The sequence below is a fragment of the Eulemur rufifrons genome, chromosome 12 (genome assembly GCF_041146395.1).
Source record: "Eulemur rufifrons isolate Redbay chromosome 12, OSU_ERuf_1, whole genome shotgun sequence".
Lineage (NCBI taxonomy): Eukaryota > Metazoa > Chordata > Mammalia > Primates > Lemuridae > Eulemur > Eulemur rufifrons.
This window is the reverse complement of record NC_090994.1, coordinates 2,531,029-2,549,035: the sequence shown is the minus strand read 5'-3', so window position 1 is coordinate 2,549,035 and position 18,007 is coordinate 2,531,029. Positions and strand designations below refer to the sequence as shown.

Here is an 18,007-nt window from a genome sequence, read left to right as displayed (position 1 = left end):
AGAGCTTCCCCGGAAAGGAGCAGAGCTGGAAGATCACAGACTCTGGGTGCGTGAGTCACCAGGGGTGCTGTGTAACCAGTCACTTCTCCCAGGGGTCCCGACTTCGTCCAGCTAGGTGGGCTCAGGGATGGGCATGTATGGCTGGCACTGCTGGTGACTCTGAGCTGGGAGATCCCCAGACTAAATAAAATCGTTAATTACAGTTCAGAAGTAAATAGAACATAAACGCATAATCTCCCTCTGAGTTGCTCTGAGTGAGTCCTTGATACTCAAACAGCATCAGCAGCGTCTGGCCAGAGTCCTGCTCTCAGCCACCTCACCCTTCTGTGCCTATTTTTAATCTCCCAGTTGATTAATGTAAACCTGGGACAACAGGCACACGCCCTGCTAGAACTGTATTTTTAATTTCATTTTGAATTGCTTATTGATAGTATATAGAAAATTCAATACAATTCAGTTAGTTTTATATATTGATTTTTTGTATCCTATAATCTTGCTAAATTTATTATAAGTTCTAGTAGGTTTTTTTGCATGTCTTATAATTGCTATAGATAGTATCACATAATGTGAGAATAAACAGTTTTGTTTCTTCACATCCAATCTGTATGCCTTTAATTTCTTTTTCTTGCCTTCTCTGGGTAGAATCTTTAGTACAATGTTTAATAGAAGTGGTGAGAGCCATACACCTTTCAAAACTAAAAAGAAAAAAAAAAAATCAGAATTCTGAGAACTTTTAGCCCTATATGTTTAGGGTAAGAGATTGCAGAAGAGACCTGCGGTAACCAATTCATAGAATTGTTAGGAGAATACAAGAGGCACCACCTATAAAATGCTTAGCGTTCGCCCAGCACAAGTCAGTCCTCACAAAACATTGAGCTTCTACAGGGAGAATCTGGACTGGCCACTGGCCAGCATCGGGGCGCAGGCCTGGGTGGGCAGAGGGCGAGGTGGCACCCGTGGCTGATGGGGTGGGAGATGGAGGTTCTTTGCGGCTTGTCCCCAGCATGAGTCAGCACAATTTTTGTCAGCTCCTCGGAATGTTTGGTGCTGTGGGAGCTCTGCCAGACACCTGAGCTGAGAGGCGGCCAAGCCCGGGATGCTTGTGGACAGCGTGAAACACACACACTGTGAAGAGGGCGGACGTCAGAGTGTGGACCGTATTGGAGTTCAACTGCCTCAGAGGATGAGTATCAGGAGAGGATGATTAGGGCACAGACATTATTTCAAAACCAGGAGAAAACCCTTCATTACGCCCAGCTGCACGACTACCTCCTTTCTCGAAGGTTTGTTCTAGAGGTGGATCCACTGTATTTGTGGAGGGACGTGAAGGTTATTGGAGGTAGAAACAACAGCTGAGATGAGCAACAGATAAACAACACGGAGAGGGACCAGGACCTCGAGGAGGTTTTACTGGCACCTTCGGCCTCATTGGGAGTTAGCGTTTCTCTTGTTTAGAAGGCGATCCGACAATCAGTGTCTCCACACATCCTTCCCAGCTGCCAAGTTCCTCTAGGGGACACTAAGTGGCCAGTGGAGGCCGTGGTCTCTTGTCGGCGATGCTCTGCTCACCATAAACTCAGCTTGCAGAAGTAGGGCCCCTCAGACCGTCACTGTGCAACACACCCCACACCTGTCCTTGTTGATTACTTTGAGAGGCATTTCAGATACATAACAGTATCTTTAATAACCAATGAATGTCCTTCATATTTAGTATATGATATGTTCATGAAGATCTTAAGAGTCTCAGCCAAGAAATTTAGGGGGTTCTTTGATTGTTCTCAGTAATAAAACAATTTAAATGAATTTCCACTCTTTGACAGTACAGTGCTTTAAAGACAAAGGTTTGGTGACCTTTTAATTATGATCATTACTAAGATACAGGCCGGGCACAGTGGTTCACACCTGTAATCCTAGCATTTTGGGAGGCCAAGGTTGGAGGATTGCTTGAGGCTAGGAGTTCTAGATCAGCCTGAGCAAGAGTGAGACTCCATCTCTACAAAAATACAAAAATTAGCTGGGAGTGGTGGCACGTGCCTATAGTCCCAGCTACTCAGGAGGCTGAGGCAGGAGGATCGCTTCAGCCCAGGAGTTTGAGGTTGCAATGAGCTATGATGACGCCACTGAACTCTAAGCCAGGGTGACAGAGTGAAACTCTGTCTCAAAAAACAAAAAAACCCAAACCAAAACAAAACAACAAAAAACTAAGATACAAAGACTGGTATTATACAGAAAAGGCCCAGAAAGGACCAGCTAACGCTTCTCTGAAACACAAATTCAGTCATCAGAAAGTCACACAAAGGAATTCTTAAGATAAAAACCACAACACTCACAAGGCAAAGGCGATGATATCTAAAGTCATCTTTAATAAGTCAGCTCCTTCCCTTCACAGTGCTGTTTTTCATTTGAACGTCCAAAGATAGCTTGGCGAGCTGCCTGCAGTTGCCACGGGCCGATGAGGTCTCCATCATTGCAGCAATAGGTAGTCTTCAGGGGGGCAGACCTTGTGCTGAGTGATGGAATCTGGGGAGAGAGGGGAAAGCAGTTTGGCATGCGTTACAGCCAGCTGCACGGTAAAGTAATCCGCTTTTTATAAATACACGAAACCATGTTTAAAAACTCTTAAATGGTCATGAGCTGTGCTGTTCATATGCCCACCTGTCCATACAGCACACATGACTTCTTAAATTAAAATTAAATAACATTAAAAATTCATTTCCTCAGTCACACTGGCTGCAGTTCAAGTGCTCAGTAACTGCATGTCCTGTGAGACACAGGACACAGAGGTGGTTCCCACCACGCAGAACATTCTGCTGGGCAGGGTGGGACACCTGCCAGTCTACAGCATAGGAGGCCTGAAGTCTAATCTCAGCTACTTCAAATCCTCTCGATACGAGGCAGAGTATAGACAAATGTACAAATCAGTTTTAATCGTGACACTAACAACAATACTAGGCTGTGTTATTCTGTCTACCTGGGATGGGTATTTTATATGGAGTATGAAGTTAATAAGCACACTTCCTAAAACTCAATTCTTCATAGTTCAATCAGAGAAGCTAGACTGGTGAGCTCTAAAGTCCTGTCAGTTTGGAACTTGATTATTTTATGAAAATTATAAGCTGTAACAGGTTTTAGATAGAGCTGCAGGTGCAGCTGAATAAATCAGCGCAGGTGTAACTAGCACCTAGGCTAGAAACGATCTCTTGCTCTTAATACTGGAGAGTTTATTGCTCACAATTCTAGTCTCGCTATTAGAATGAAAAAGGAATGAAACCCATTGTCAGCGCCGATTGGATTACAAGGTGGATTAATTAATAGCAATTATTGTCCAGTTATATAATTGTAATTATACAATCATATGCGAAGGACCTTAAGGAGTCACACTGATGACAGATGGAAGATGGAAAGCTGTGCCGGTTGTGTGGTACCAACAAGGAAAAATGGGTCTATTCTATGAATATTAAAAAAATGAGAGAAAAATGATTCCTCTTAGTTATAGTTCAGGACAGCATCCCAGAATTTAATTGTTGGCTTCTCAAAACAAACGTGCTTCCACATGGGAGGTCTGAGTCGGTGAGGGAATCTCAGATGAATTTCAGGAGGGAGGCACACTAATCTTTGTTTTATATATGTTCATATATATAATATACAATACACACACAATTGTATAATTAATAATATCATATATAATTATAACAATTATTAGTACTAGGCATACTATTGATACTTAAATTTCTCCATGACAGTGAACTAGTTATTATGATTTACATTTTACATTTACATGTCTCTTATTTGTGATATGTTGTACATATTTTCTTTCAGTTTGACATTTACCTTTTGACTTTTCCTATGCAAACTTTTGCCATGGAAAAATTTTAAATTTTTTATGTATTCAAATAATATCAATATTTTGTTTTATTGCATCTAGATTTCGATCACAGCTAGGTAGAGAGCTTTTCCTTATACCCAGGTTATAAACGACTACTTCAAACATATTTTCTTCTACGTTTTAAAAACTCTGTGGATTCAATTTTTACATGTAGAGTTCTGACTAGATGTCATTTTTGGAAGTCAGAAAAAAACTGCAAAAAGGATGATGCTCTTTCCTAATCAATCTAAACATTCAATATAATCCAAAAATTTCTTCTTGGGTGGAGAACCTACAGCCTCAGGGCCACACGTGGCCCTCCAGATCCCCACGTGCAGCCCCTCGACCAAATGCAAACTTCACAGAACAAATCCTTTTAAAAATCTGGATTAAAAAAAAAAAATCTGGATTCAGTGAAAAGGCCACGCTCAAGGATCCAGGAGGCCACGTGGGGCCCCAAGGCCGCAGGTTCCCTGCCCGATACACTAGAGAGATCAATGCAAGAGAATAACCAGAAACACACCCACACACACACGGGAATTTAAGAGGTGACTCCAAGGAGGCATTATAAATCAGTGAAAAATAAATAAGTTACTTAGGAAATGACATGGCCCCCTCACATTATACAATAAACACAATGCACATGGATTAGACTCTAAACATTTTAAAAACTATAAATAGGAGATATAGGAGACTATTTTTAAAGCTTAGGGCATGGAAAAGACCTTTCTAAGAAAAACCACTAAATTTTGATGACATGGAGGAAGAGAGGTATTTAATTTTATAAAAAATGATAATTAAAAACTAAAACCTTGCTAACAATTAAGACACCACAAACAAGTTAAAGACAAGAGTCAGAGAGAATTTTTTTTTTTTTTTTTTGAGACAGAGTCTCACTCTTTCAGGCTAGAGCGCAGTGGCGTCATCATGGTGGGTGCTGTGACCGCGTGCGTGGTCAGCACCCTGGGGTCAGAACAGAAGAGCATCTGAGTGATGGCCACAGCCTGGGAGCCACGTCCAGGGAGCCCCTCGCAGCTCCAAGTTCAAAACTGTAAACACACGCAGGAAAATGATTTCTATCCAAGTTCATTTGGCATCTGAAGATAGCCACATCCCCAAATTCCAATGTCACCTCCTACGGACAATCCCCAAACACCCAGTAAAATGTGACCATGGGACAGATGTTAGGGTGATGCCAGTCCTAGCTGGTGGAGAGAGATGCGAATAATAAACTGAACTGCACTTGAGCAGCTCCATGAAATTTAATTTGAAAAAAAAAAAGTTTTTTTTTTTAAACCTTGTTATTTAACAAGTCTTTGGCGCACATTCATACACAAGCTAAAGTTTACCGGCCATGTCTCTGTGTGGTCTCAGGGTTAGGATATGGAATCAACATGCTGCCAAGATGAAGTTTTCACAGTATGGTGTGCCAGTCACTTTATTGAACCAAAACTGCCACTGCCAAAAGCTGGGTGTGGCTAATGGTACTGTGTGCACAGAGTTCAAAGACACTTGGATTCTGCTGGGAACTTTGTCCTCCCTTATCAAAATAAGTGAAGAATTTTAGGGCTGGGAGACACACCCGTGGTCACTTAGCCAGATCTCCCCTCAGTGAAGGAATCCCTTCCACTTCACATGACATGACGGTCACCAAGTCTCTGGGGCCTCGTGACTTCAGGCAGCCCTTATCGGGAGAGTCCAGCAGCTAATGAGTGCTCATGAAGTCCTTTCTCCCTATGTAGTTTTCACCCACTGATCTCCTCTGCTTTGCACAGTAGGCTCTTCTACTGAAGACTGAATAAACCACAGTTCCTTCAGCACTTCTCCCTGGGTCCAGGTTTCTAGATACCTCACTCACCATTCTCCTAGATTCTTGGAACTCAGGTCTTCTATTCAGATCTTTCTCTCTCTCTCTCTCTCTCTTTTAAGAGACAGGGTCTTGCTCTGTTGTCTAGGCTGGAACACAGTGGCTTGATCTAAGCTCACTGCTGCCTTGAACTCCTGGGCTCAAGGAAATCTCCTGCCTCAGCCTCCTGAGTAGCTTGGACTACAGGTGTGCACCACCATACCCAGCTAATTTTTTAAATTTCTTTGCAAAGATGGGGTCTTGCTATATTTCGAGGCTGGTCTTAGACTCCTGGCCTCAAGTGATCCTCCTGCCTTAGCCTCCCAAAGTGCTGGGATTACAGGCATGAGCCACTGCACCCGCCCTCTTCTTCTCTAATACGCCACATCCAATCTATTAGCAAGTGCAACTGGCTCTGAAATTTATATTTACATTCTGACAAATTCAAAACACCTCCACTGATATTACTCTAGTCCTAACTACCATCATTTATCACCTGAGCCACTGCAAGGGGCTAAAATCACACTCTCTGCTACTACTTAAAAACATCAGAGCACATTCCCCTTTGGTGACTTCATTTATGCTCAGAACAAAACCCAAACTTCTTACCATTTGGCTGTTGAGGCCTTGGAGCTGCCTAGTTCTCTAGCTTTATTTCCTACCACTCCATCTGCTCTCCCTTCCTCTCAGCCACCCGAGACTTACGGCTTCTCCTGACCCCTCAGCCTTTACGCTACCTGTCCCCTGAAAGGCCAGTCCCGCAGATCTACACGAGTCCATCCTCTTCATCCTTAGGTCTCAGCTTAAAGGCAGCACCTCTGCAAGAAGCCATCCCCTGGCTATTCTCGAAGCTCATATCCTGTTTTCGTCATCACACTCACCACCTTAAGGATTTATAAAGAAACTGTTTGTTGTCTGCCTTCTCCCTTAGAATATATGTCCCACAGGGGCAAGGGCTGTACATGTTTTGTCAACCACTGTACCTGCAGCACCTGGAATACATGTGACATACAATAGGTGCTCAGTAAATATCGACTGAGTAAATGAATGAATGACCTGATGCCATGTGGTATGTTTGAAGGAAACAGCTGGCTCTAACAAGGCAGCACTTCTCAACCTTTTTTTCTGTTCTGATGTCCGACTGGAGGCATTTACATACCGATTCTAATGGTATATCAAGGATTTGGGCCACGATAGACAAAACTGTCTGTCATTTATGTGTGATTCCCAGCGCACCAACTTTTGTTTGCCATCCAGGAAATGTGAGTAAAATGATGTTATAGGTTGAGTATCCCTTATCCGAAACGCTTGGGACCAGAACTGTTTCCAGTTTTGGATTTTGGAATATTTGCATATACATAATGGAATATTGTGAGATGGGGCCCAAGTTTAAACACAAAATTCATTTGTGTTTCATCTATGTCTAATACACACAACCTAAAGGTAATTTTATACAATATTTTTCAATAATTTTGTGCATGACACAAAGTTTGTGCACACGGAAGCCCCAGAAAGCAAAGGCGTCACTACCTCAGCCACCCACATGGATAATCTGTGGTTTTTGGCATCACCATCATTCCTGACTCTGGATTTATATGCTGCTGATAAGCACTCATTTTTGTACACTGATTCACACATAAGTACTTAGCAATAACTGACATACCATTAATACAGTGAAAAAATACAGCATTCAGGGTGACTGAGCAGCCTGGGGGCCTCACGGGAACGCCTGGATCGGCTGTTGGCAGCCGCGGCAGATGGCGGCAGGCTCCCAGTGTCCACCTCTGATGCTGTGTTTTGATTAAAAGGGGACTATACACGGTATTTTATTTTTCCAGGTCAGAAGAAACATCAGAAGCAGTTGAGGGACCAGGCAGCAGGTCCCTGAGGGATGAGGAGGCTTTTTAAATGTCTCCTCCAGAGTCATCTGCCTCATTAACAGCAGTTTTTGTCTTAGAAGTCTCTTCTTTGATTGCGTAAACTGACATGATTCCTTGTTCTGCTACGAATGCACGCTGCTCTAGTCCCTCAGTGAGCCTTCAATCACACATTCACACGTTGTCTTTAGGCACGCTTCTGGCAGTGTGGACGGTGTCATCTTCATCGTCACTGCTGTCACCATTACCCTGATTCAGAACCATTTCGGGTAGTTCACCGTCAGTCAGTGAATAAACAGCTGGAGCTCCATCAGCTTAGACGTCAGAAAGTTCTTCGGTATCCACCTCTTCCAGGTCACTGATAGACCCTGAGGGTACAATTTTTGCCTATGCAAGGAGGTCAGGCATCAATTTTTTTTTTCTCACTTGACATATAGAACCCTTCGAAGTCACCACCTTGTTCATCATCATCACTGAACCTAGTCCCCGGCCAGAGACTATGGCAGAGGCACACAACTGTGTCTGTAGTCCTCGTGCTCCATGCATTGGCACCAGCACATACAGCATCTTTTATGCCAAACTCCGTTTGAAAACCGCTGCTCACTGCTGCTAGTATGCTGTGCAAGGAAGTGTTTTTATATTTACCCTTCATTGATCTAAAGACAATTTCCTGGCGGCATGGCTGAATTAACAAAGTCACATTTGGGGGAATGTACATGGAATAAACTTATTTTTGACGGACCCTTCAGCTGGAGGACAACTGTTCTGGAGGCTGGAAGTTCAAGATCAAGGTGTCGGCAGTGCTGGTTTCTATGAAGGCCTCTCTCTGTGGTGTGTAGATGGTCATCTCACTGTGGCCTCACATGGCCTTTTCTCTGTGCAGCCACATCTTTGGTGTTTCTTCTTACAAAGACATCAGTCATATTGCGTCAGAGCCCCACCTTTATGACCTCATTTTTATCCTTATTCACCTCTTTAAAGGCCCTATCTCCAAATGCAGTCACATTCTAAGGACTGGCAGGGCTTCAATATACGGATTCTGGGGGACCCGATTCAGCCCTAACACAAGCCCTATCTATCACTTTAGGTTCTACGATGCTCAACATTCACCACCTAATATGCAACAACAAAAAGCAACTAAAGTTCAACATACTCCAAAGACACAAGAAAATCTCTCTTACAGTGGTAACCCCAAGCATTAATTAACTAGATCAATGAGCAGAGGTAGCCTAAAACTACTGACAGGTCCCATTAGGAGGTTGAGCTTTGAAGTTTCTTTGTGTCCATTAACCTTTCTGATCCTTAGAGATGCAGGGTGGTTGTTAAACACTTGAGCCTTCGCCCCTAAATAAGGGAATGTTTGCAGAGGGCTTTGTGAATTGTACAGCAAAATAATATTGAAAAGTTAACATGTCACAACCAAAATGCTTAGCAGTAGCATATAAATGGCCAGTTTGACTTCCCAAACCAGTGACTGACTACATTTCTAATGGATATAAAATGTTGCCATGTTTACAATATTTCCTATTCTGAGGTGAATATACAGCTGACTCCAGTGAGGCTTGAGGAATGTGCCTTTGGCTTAGGGCGCAGAGAAATTTTTATTTTGGGTTTGCTTGCCTGCCTGCTATTAATATGCTTCTTAACTTTTACATCTCTGATAAAATTTACTTCATCCAGTGAGCTGAGTTCTGTTGGTGTAAATTTAACAAACGGGACCCAACAAGTTAGGAAATTTCAAAGATAACCATCTAGGACCATTAATTGACCAATGAATGTAATTAAAGGGAAAGCTTAGAAATTCACTTTCTGAGTACACTCTTTCCGTATTTTTCCCAAGCTAATGCTAAAATGCTGTCTTAGCTGCTAGCAGTTAATTTAAAAAAAATACTATTAATGAACCTATTAGATGTCAAAGTTATAAAATTCTATTAGTTTTGGTTCTCATTCACTTCTACCTTGGTAGATGTCATCTGTTTTCAGAATAACTCAGAGCACAAATAATTCTGCATACTGTCTGAAATCATTATCTTAATTAAAATTCTACAATCACTTTCTGAGTGGTTGTTGAGCTTGTGGGTCTGGACACCGTGGTGAGGATAGACTGAGGCTGTCCTGTGTAGAGGGGCGCTGGCCGGGGCGGACCTGCCTCCCTGTCTCCCTCTCCTCTGCCTTGCTCCCCCTCAGCAGAAGACGGCCTCCCCTCTCTGCGACTGACTGACTGACCGGTTCCTCATCTATGCCATGGACAACCCTCATGATCTATTTCACCACGAAGCCCGAAGGCCTGAGGCTTCCCGAGAGGCCACATGTGAGAGCCGCATTTTTCTGCTCAGCCGTCAAGGAAACAATGAGCGACCGGCGCTAGCAATGAGAAAGGCCCACATGCTATCAGGGATCTTCTTCCTGAAAACATCCACATGGGGAGGCATTCAAATCGAATACCCTTCATAAGCTGTAGGGAAGTCATGCCGAGGGTACACTTTTTTTATCTTGGCAACGCTGTTGAGGATATTACATTACGTTCCCACAATAGCATAAATGTATGTCTTCTCACTTGAACTCGGCCCAGACAATAAAGGGGCGTCTGAAACACGCCTTATGAGAAAGGGCCACACCGGCCTTAGTGATAACACCAAGAGGGGATGAAAGTGGACAGAGCTGACCACGGCACAAACGTCGCAGCCCCGGGAAGACTGCGCTGCGGGCTCAGAGCTCCTCCCGCGGGCTCACTCTCTCACCTTGCCAAGTTCATTCAGACCCCAGGGTCTTCATTTCTTGACAGGTAAAATGGGAATTATATTTCATGGGAGTTTTGGAGGGAAGTCCAATAATTAGAAAATGCTTTCAAATACAATATGTACCATCAGTACCAGGTAAAAGTAACATTTTGCTTCCCAGTGCTGGGAATTGATTTTTGATTTTTGTTTTCCTGTTTATTTCCATACATATTCAAGTGCCCGAAAGTGTGTTCTCTCTCAAAAATCCCCATTTCTCCTTTCAGTTGAATGATTCATCAAGAATCTTGGCCCAAGTACAGTGCTGTTTCAGGGAAAGCAGACCCTAGGGAGTGAATTGGGAACACAATCAGGACTGTTCCAATAACCTCGTTATAAGGCAACACGGCATATATGAAGTTCTCCGTGGAGCAAATGAGGAGGGTGTGGCTTAAATTTTGTATGTTGAGTCCTGTTTGGTGACTTCGCACATCCACTCCCTGTCCTATGCCAGCAGCATGCGGCATTCGGGGATAAGCTGGGTGTGAATGCTGAGGGGTCACCTCAGAGCGAGGTCAGAAGAAATTCTTATAAATAGGATAATCATTAATAATTTTTATGCTCATAAACATTGGGTCATTGTTTTTGAGATGCAGACAGTGCAGGGATGAAAGGCTTATCTGATGAATTATGGTGCTAAGATGTCAGGGGACTGGGGAAAGACACTCGGTTTTGGTGTCCACCTCCTCTGGGCAAAAAAAAAAAAAAAAAAGAAATTTCCCAGAGAGGTTTCTTGTTTCTTGTGGCTAAACAATCTCCTGCTTGTTTATCCCCATGACTTTATTATTATCTGCAAAACAAGACCATAAAATGTAGGAATAATATGAAGGTATAAAAAATAAACAAACCCTGGAGTTTTCATTTTGGATGGTAAATTACAAATCTGAAAGTGAACACAATAAGCTACTTTTAAGACTTTTAACTATTTTATCCAAACTACTCTTAAAATTCCCAGGGACCCTACTTTACACAGCAGCTGATATTTCAGTTGGAACAAATTTAATTTATATATTCTGAGTATTGATTTTATAATTTATCACAAAATAACTGTCTTTCTTTTCAATCGCTGCCTTAAAACACTTTGATAGATTCCTAATTTTAATCTCACAACATTTTGAGAATAAAATATTCTCTAGGGAAGTGTTTATTATAATAGAAGTTAACGGGAGGAAAAAGGTTTTCAAAAAACACAATGTTGCCTTGTCAGAGGGTCAGGAATGAGAACGACTACTGGACACATCCACGAATACTGTCACTCAGAGTTCTCGACAACGTGTTGCCAACACAGGGCATCTTGCACTCTCTTGTGTTACCTCCTTTGATGGTCACGTGAGGTAAGCAGGGCAAGGTTATGCCCTGTTTTATGGATAAAGCAAGTCGGGTCCAGAGAGAATAGGTGATTTGCCTTCAGGACAGAGAAGCAGCTGGAGACAAAACCTGGATGAGACAGGAAATGCAATGCTCTGGGCCATATGTTCTGTAGGTTTATGCATGTATGTATAAGACCTAAAAGTTAAATCTCCTTTATTTGTACACAGCTGAAGCTATTAGACTGCAATTCAATTCACAAAGAGAAAAATATAGACTAATGAATATTTGAAAAATACATGGTCTCACACCGAAGAGACCGGGCTGGGGAGGACACACAGTGTTCAGGGCTGGTGGCCCTTGAGTCAGGGGGACTCGTAGCGCACCGGTGAGGACTGCAGCACACACAATACCCGGATGTTGCCAAGGGCACACACGGATGGCATAATCAATGACAAATCAGAAACAGGACATGAGTTACGGGAGAGGAAAGAAAAAGAAGCTGGGGTCCATAGCCCAGCCCTGAAACTCAGAGAATCCTGAATGGCCTTGCAAAAATTAGACCTTGGGGTTAGGCGGGTAGACATTCACCTCCTAGAATCCCATCCGCAGGAGTGCTGGGTGGCAAAACAACCGGAGGAACTAAGCAGGCAGCTGAATGGAGCGTGACTTGTACACAAGAACGCGTGAGCAACAGGAAGGGGCCGCCAAGGTGACCCAGCCTGGGGATAATGTGAGCGCAGACCCAGACTCGGGCCTGTGCTCAGTGCCGTTCCCAGACTCTCAGATTAGCTGTTGATATCAATCATGGGCACAGTTCCGTTAGCTGAATGAGACATTTTGTTAAAGCGCAATTCGGGTCTGCAGTCAGTGTCATCTGGATAATACACTTTTCTAAAAAAAAAAAATCAAATAAGAACCTCTGCTTCAGAACATAGGATGTTTTGAAGGTTATAGTCCTGGCCTTTAGAATAGGGTAAACAGCCTCTTGGCTTTTGGAATGTGGCTTAAATCATAGTTTTTTTTGGAGTTAGTTTCCAGGCAGAAGATAAATTACTCTGTACCATATAGTAAAAAATTACTTTTGATTGCCATACTTTTAAAATATATCAAAGGATGGCCCTCAGTCATTTCAAAGATATTCATAAAATGTTTGTGGTTCTATATTGTATGCACGTTACTTGGACAAACATGGTATCTACTTATCTATTAAAGGATAATGTCTAACAAGGGGTGAGAAAAGCCAGAAGTTTGGGATTTAGAGACAAGTGAAAGCACACAGAAGGGAGACTGAATGAAAAACACAGAAAGAGAGGGAAGGAGAGATGGAGAGAGGTAGAGAGAGAGGAGGAGAGAGAGTGAGAGAAAATGTACTTCTGGAGAAGCCATGTAAGGATTTTGGCCAAAGGTACTAAAACTGGAGTGATCCACTGTTATGGGCTGAATTATGTCCCACGTAAATTCATCTGTTGAAGCCTTAACCCCCAAGACCTCAGAATGTGACTGCATTTGAGGATAGGGCCTTCAAAAAAGCAATTCAGTTAAAATTATTTCATTAGGGTAGGCCCTAATCCAGTCTGACTGGTTCCTTATAGAAGAGAAAATTCAGACACACGGACCCCAGGACGTGTGCGCATAGAGGAAAGACCACGTGAGGACATGGAGAGGGCAGCCGTCCACAAGCCAAGGACAGAAGCCTCGGGAGAAACCAACCTGCCGACACCCTGATCTTGGACTTCCAGCTCCAGAACTGTGAGAAAGCAAACGTCTGTTGTTGAAGCCTCCCAGTCTGTGTATTTTGCTGTGGTGGCCCAAGCAGACTAATGCATTTCTTAAAACCCTCTGGAAGATTTTTTACATATATTGCATTTGCACCACCCGAGTTGGAGCTATAGGTGTGCTCATCTCAGATGGTGCGCACCGCGCCCATTGGGTGTGCATTGACCCACCCCCTCCTCCATCCTCCCACCTGCCCGACACAAACGTTTGTACCTCTGTAAAATTTTGAAATAAAAAAAAATAAAAACAAAACAAAACAAAACAAAACTCTCTGGAGGCGGCAGTGGGGTTCACTCCACAGTGGAGCCCTGAGGTCCTCTTGCCACATGCGGCCCCATCACAGGGAGGAAAGTTCTTGCACAAGTGCTGCCGCCCCGTCCCCCTGCACCTGCTCACTGCGATGGCCGTCCTTGCTTCGCGACCTTCCATACCCGTCCTCCGGGCAGCTGCCGCCAGCATCCCAGAGGTGGCATGACAGACGCTGCCTGTCTGTAACCACACTTGGGCTACAGCTTCCCACAGTCAGGGCTGAGCTCCCACCACCTTTTCCCCTCCAGAATCCACGCGGCGCCTGGCACGACTGCACCCTGAATCAACGCCAAACCTGTACCTTACAGTGACAGTGTGCTGACTTTTTAAATAAAAGAGGTATCTCCTTGTATGTCTTTAACACCACTTTGGGCACACGCAGCAAAAGGAGTTATCACAAGTGTGCCTGGGAGGGGGATATGACAGGGAAGGGGGCTTCGGCCATAACAGCTGGCACTGCCCGGAGTCCGGGGAGCAGAGCAGGAAGGCCGTCTGGGAGAGACGGTCTCGGGGTGACGCATGCAGAGCCCGTGCTCAGGGCTCATGGTTGGGGCGGCTTTGGGTAGATTGGGTTTTTCACATGTGCTAGGGAAGAAGAGCGGGTGAAGTCTAATCGGACTTCCAGTGTCCTTGTGGACTCTACTTCAGCTGACAGGAAAGAGCAGGAATGTGGGGGATAATTCCACGACTCTGTCAACCCAGACATCAACCCAATTGCCCCCAAGCCGCACGGAAGGGGTGTGAACATGACACCAAGTTCCCCCTTCTCGAAACCTGTCCATGTGGCAGGGGCCACAAAACAGTGGTTTCTGCACCTAGATTCCTACCTAAAATCCATTTTTCTGACAGATACTTGATTGTCGCTTTTTTCTTTCGGCTGTAGGGCCCGATGGAGATGCTGGCCTGGCGGGGGTCTCTGCTGATCCGGCCTCCACACAGGTGCACCAGCTCACGCAGCTTGGCCCTGGGTGGGCTGCTGGCTGGCGAGATGAACAGCATTGGCTGGTCGGCAAAGAGGGTTCCCCGGTACTGTCCTTCACACCAATGGCGCTCACGTCGGCACACCTGTGGGGCAGATGGAAGGGAGAATCAGAAAGCGGAAGCATTTCCTTCTTTATTTAGAGCAGGTTAACGTGAAGCTGACGTCCTTTCTTGGGAAGAGAACAGACTGAATGCAAGGTTGCATATTTTTGGGTAAATTTAGAATTCTGAGGACCTAGTGAAGATAATGACATCAATGACGTAAAACTGACACTTTCTGAAGCAGTAGTAAGTAAAACTCCAGGGAAACAAATTTATGGGCAAAAAAAAAAAAAAAAAAAAAAATGTGTAGGCATTTGAATTGTTACAAATTCTAAAACAAAATTTTGAAAAGTAATCAACTGTTCAACAGAGTGAGGAGAGCTGCACCTACATTCTGCAAATCCTGTTTAAGGAACGTGGATGACGTGTGTAAGTGAAAGCGAGAGCCTAATGTTCTACAAATACCGGTCACGCTGGCAGAGCATCATTAAATCCAAGGTGCTCCAGGGCTCCTGGCAGCAAATGACTTTTACAGGATCTATTAATAAGAAATGCTGTAAATACAGCACCACGGTTTAGACCGGTGAATGAGGTAATACAAAAGCAGAATTCCTACGGTCATTCCCAAAACATATTATACTAGGTTGGGGGGAAAGAAGTGTCTAGAGTTTGCTTTAATGAGCTGTTATGGAAATAAATGGTCAGGAAGAGTGTCGTAGACAGTGGAAAACATCGAGAACCAGGGTGTGAAACTGTGGCCCTTCTTATTGATAAGCTGTGGTCACCTGGTCCACCCAAGAGAGAGTGGGAGGGCTGTTATTCTAAACACACAGTTTACCTCAGTGAGGACCTCAGAGATAATCAGGCTCATCTATATTGATCTAAGCGTTTCTAGCTAAAAACATCTAAAAGATAATTAAAAAAAATAAAATTGGAACTTTCTTACAGATATAAAATGAACACTTAAGGTTGTTCATTTTAACCAGGCAAGGTGGTGCACACCTGTAGTTCCAGCTACCTGGGAGGCCGAGGTGGGAGGATCGCCTGAGCCCAGGAGTTCAATCAAGGCTGCAGTGAGCCATGATTGCACCACTACACTCCAGCCTGGGCAACAGAGCAAGACCCTGTCTCTAAAATTAAAAAAAAAAAAGTGTGTTCATTTTATTTAACTTAGATGTGATAACTGGTTCAAAGGAGAATCTGAAAAACACCATTTATAGATTAGTTATAGATTATAACACATTATAGATTTATAACATTCATTATAGATAATGAACTTGAAAATGGACAAAAAAATTGGCTTTTCCATGGGGGAGGGAATATTCCTTCCACCAGACAGAACTCATTTCCTGCCCATTGACGAGAGTGTTTGCATCGCCAGCAATTCTTTACAACTTTGGGTCATAAAATAGCTTCAAGGCAATGAAAGCTGTGATCGTATAACCCGGCAGGGTGTGCAGTCTAAAAAAGTATAGTTTTTCAATGAGGCACACATTTCTTCCTACAGAACCCAAGGTGTCTCTTTAAAAAGAATCCTGAAAGAAAAGGGGATTCTGTGGAGTTTACTGACTGCTCCAGGGTTAAGTAGCCTCCAAAGTAAATAGCACAGGTCAGCAGTCAGGGTGACTTTGGGTGTTCAGAAGAGTTCCACTTTTCTCTGCTAATGGTGACCTGAGGTGATCATTCATACCTACATGCATATACTTCTGTGTATATATAAGTCAGCAGACAGCCTGCAGAAGGCAGAAATCTGTACCTGCCATGAGCTCTTCTTTGAGCCCCCGGCTGCAGAGGACGAGAACCGCTGCTGACCGCCTGCTGGTCAAGGCAGAAGAGACATTAGCTTTGCTTTAAAACACGTTGCCTGTGTTTGCTTTTGTGTCTTCACCAGAAAAGCTAATGATTGAACAGATTTTAGCTCAGACCCTTCAAATCTATTTACCTAGAAGTTAGCCAAGGCAGACCACATTGTTGACAAAGCTAAGCAGAACAGAATTCCCCCCAACTGCTTCTAGTTTCAAGGAATCCCAGCTGTTTATCCATGACCAAGGAGTAAAATCCCACAGAGGGCTGATGGTTCATTACTCCAGCCCTGGGGGTTGGATTTCAATTAATGCACCTGCTTTTCCTGCTAGGCAGGGCTCACCTTTAAAATCACTCCTTAACCCCCTGACAGTTCTAAGATGCACTCTCCCATCTCAACAAGAAGGAAAGAAGGGTGTGTCTCACAGGCATGCCGGGTTGTAGTTTTCAGTGATAGCATCTTCCTCTGAGTGGTCTAGGAAACACTGGCCGGCCTTACAGTCAATGCATCTCAGAGTTAAAACAGGCAATACTTAAACCTTCCTAATAGGCAAAGAGCTAAGTAACGTAAGCTTCAAGTGCAGCACAGTGGTTTTTAGTATAGTCACAGAGTGTGCAAACTTCAGCACAATCTAGTTGGATCCTCCTCTAGGGTAAATATTTCTGAATTCACAATGTGGTTGATCTCATTTCCAAGTTTGAATTTTATAATTTGAAAACTGTTAGTGAAATACTTTATGAAAGATCTAGAAAGGGGTTTTTGTAAAAAAAAAAAAAAAAAATCAACACCCCTTGTTCTTAGTTTTGGGAAAATGGGCTGAAAGATGCATAAAATAACCTCAGGAGGGCGTGAAGACAGTTCTGTGGCCTTCTGGCCTGGGAGCCCCCCGGGCTGTGTGGGAAATGGAGCGACAACAGGCTCTAAATCCTTCCTCCTGTTGGAAGTGGCTCTGGAGCCCGCACTCTCTAAGCAGAAGGATGCTGGAGTTTTTCATCACGGGGAAGAAGAAAGCCTTAAGCCAGGAGCTAAAAAGGAAGAAGACAGATGCTGTTTTTCCTCTTTCTTTGGGCAGTTTTGTCATCGCTGAGCGGAAACAGATGTGAGGAAGACCATGGCTTTGACTCAGAGCTAAACTAGAAACTCGGGAAGGACCAGCACACAGTAAGAGCTGACCCCAAACCCTGCGAGGTAGGAAAGAGAAGTGAGGTTTAGGTTAAGTTTTCAAAGGGTATTCTAACCGGAAGCCAAGAACATGGTTCAAAAAGCTTAAGAAAAAGTTAGATGTCATGAATGAAGACACCTGACTGTAACTTAGAGTTTCTTTAATATCGCTGTGGCTGGCATCCCCCAAACTGTGCACCCGGCATCCTCCCAGGGACTCTGATGTCAGAGCCCAAGGCAGCCCTTGTACACTTCCTT

At 43.8% G+C, this 18,007-nt stretch overlaps 1 protein-coding gene across 1 annotated transcript in view; it reads right to left on the bottom strand.

Moving 5' to 3' along the window:
* Window positions 1-2,390: 2,390 nt before the first annotated feature.
* Window positions 2,391-18,007, bottom strand: part of MCPH1 (microcephalin 1) — a 174,638-nt gene continuing 159,021 nt past the window's right edge. Inside the window, exons 13-14 of the mRNA XM_069485068.1 lie at window positions 14,589-14,826; window positions 2,391-2,520 (exon numbers count right to left, since the gene is read on the bottom strand). Coding sequence (XP_069341169.1) covers window positions 2,465-2,520; window positions 14,589-14,826 — 294 coding nt within the window. The 3' untranslated portion in view covers window positions 2,391-2,464. The remainder of the gene's footprint in view (window positions 2,521-14,588; window positions 14,827-18,007) is intronic.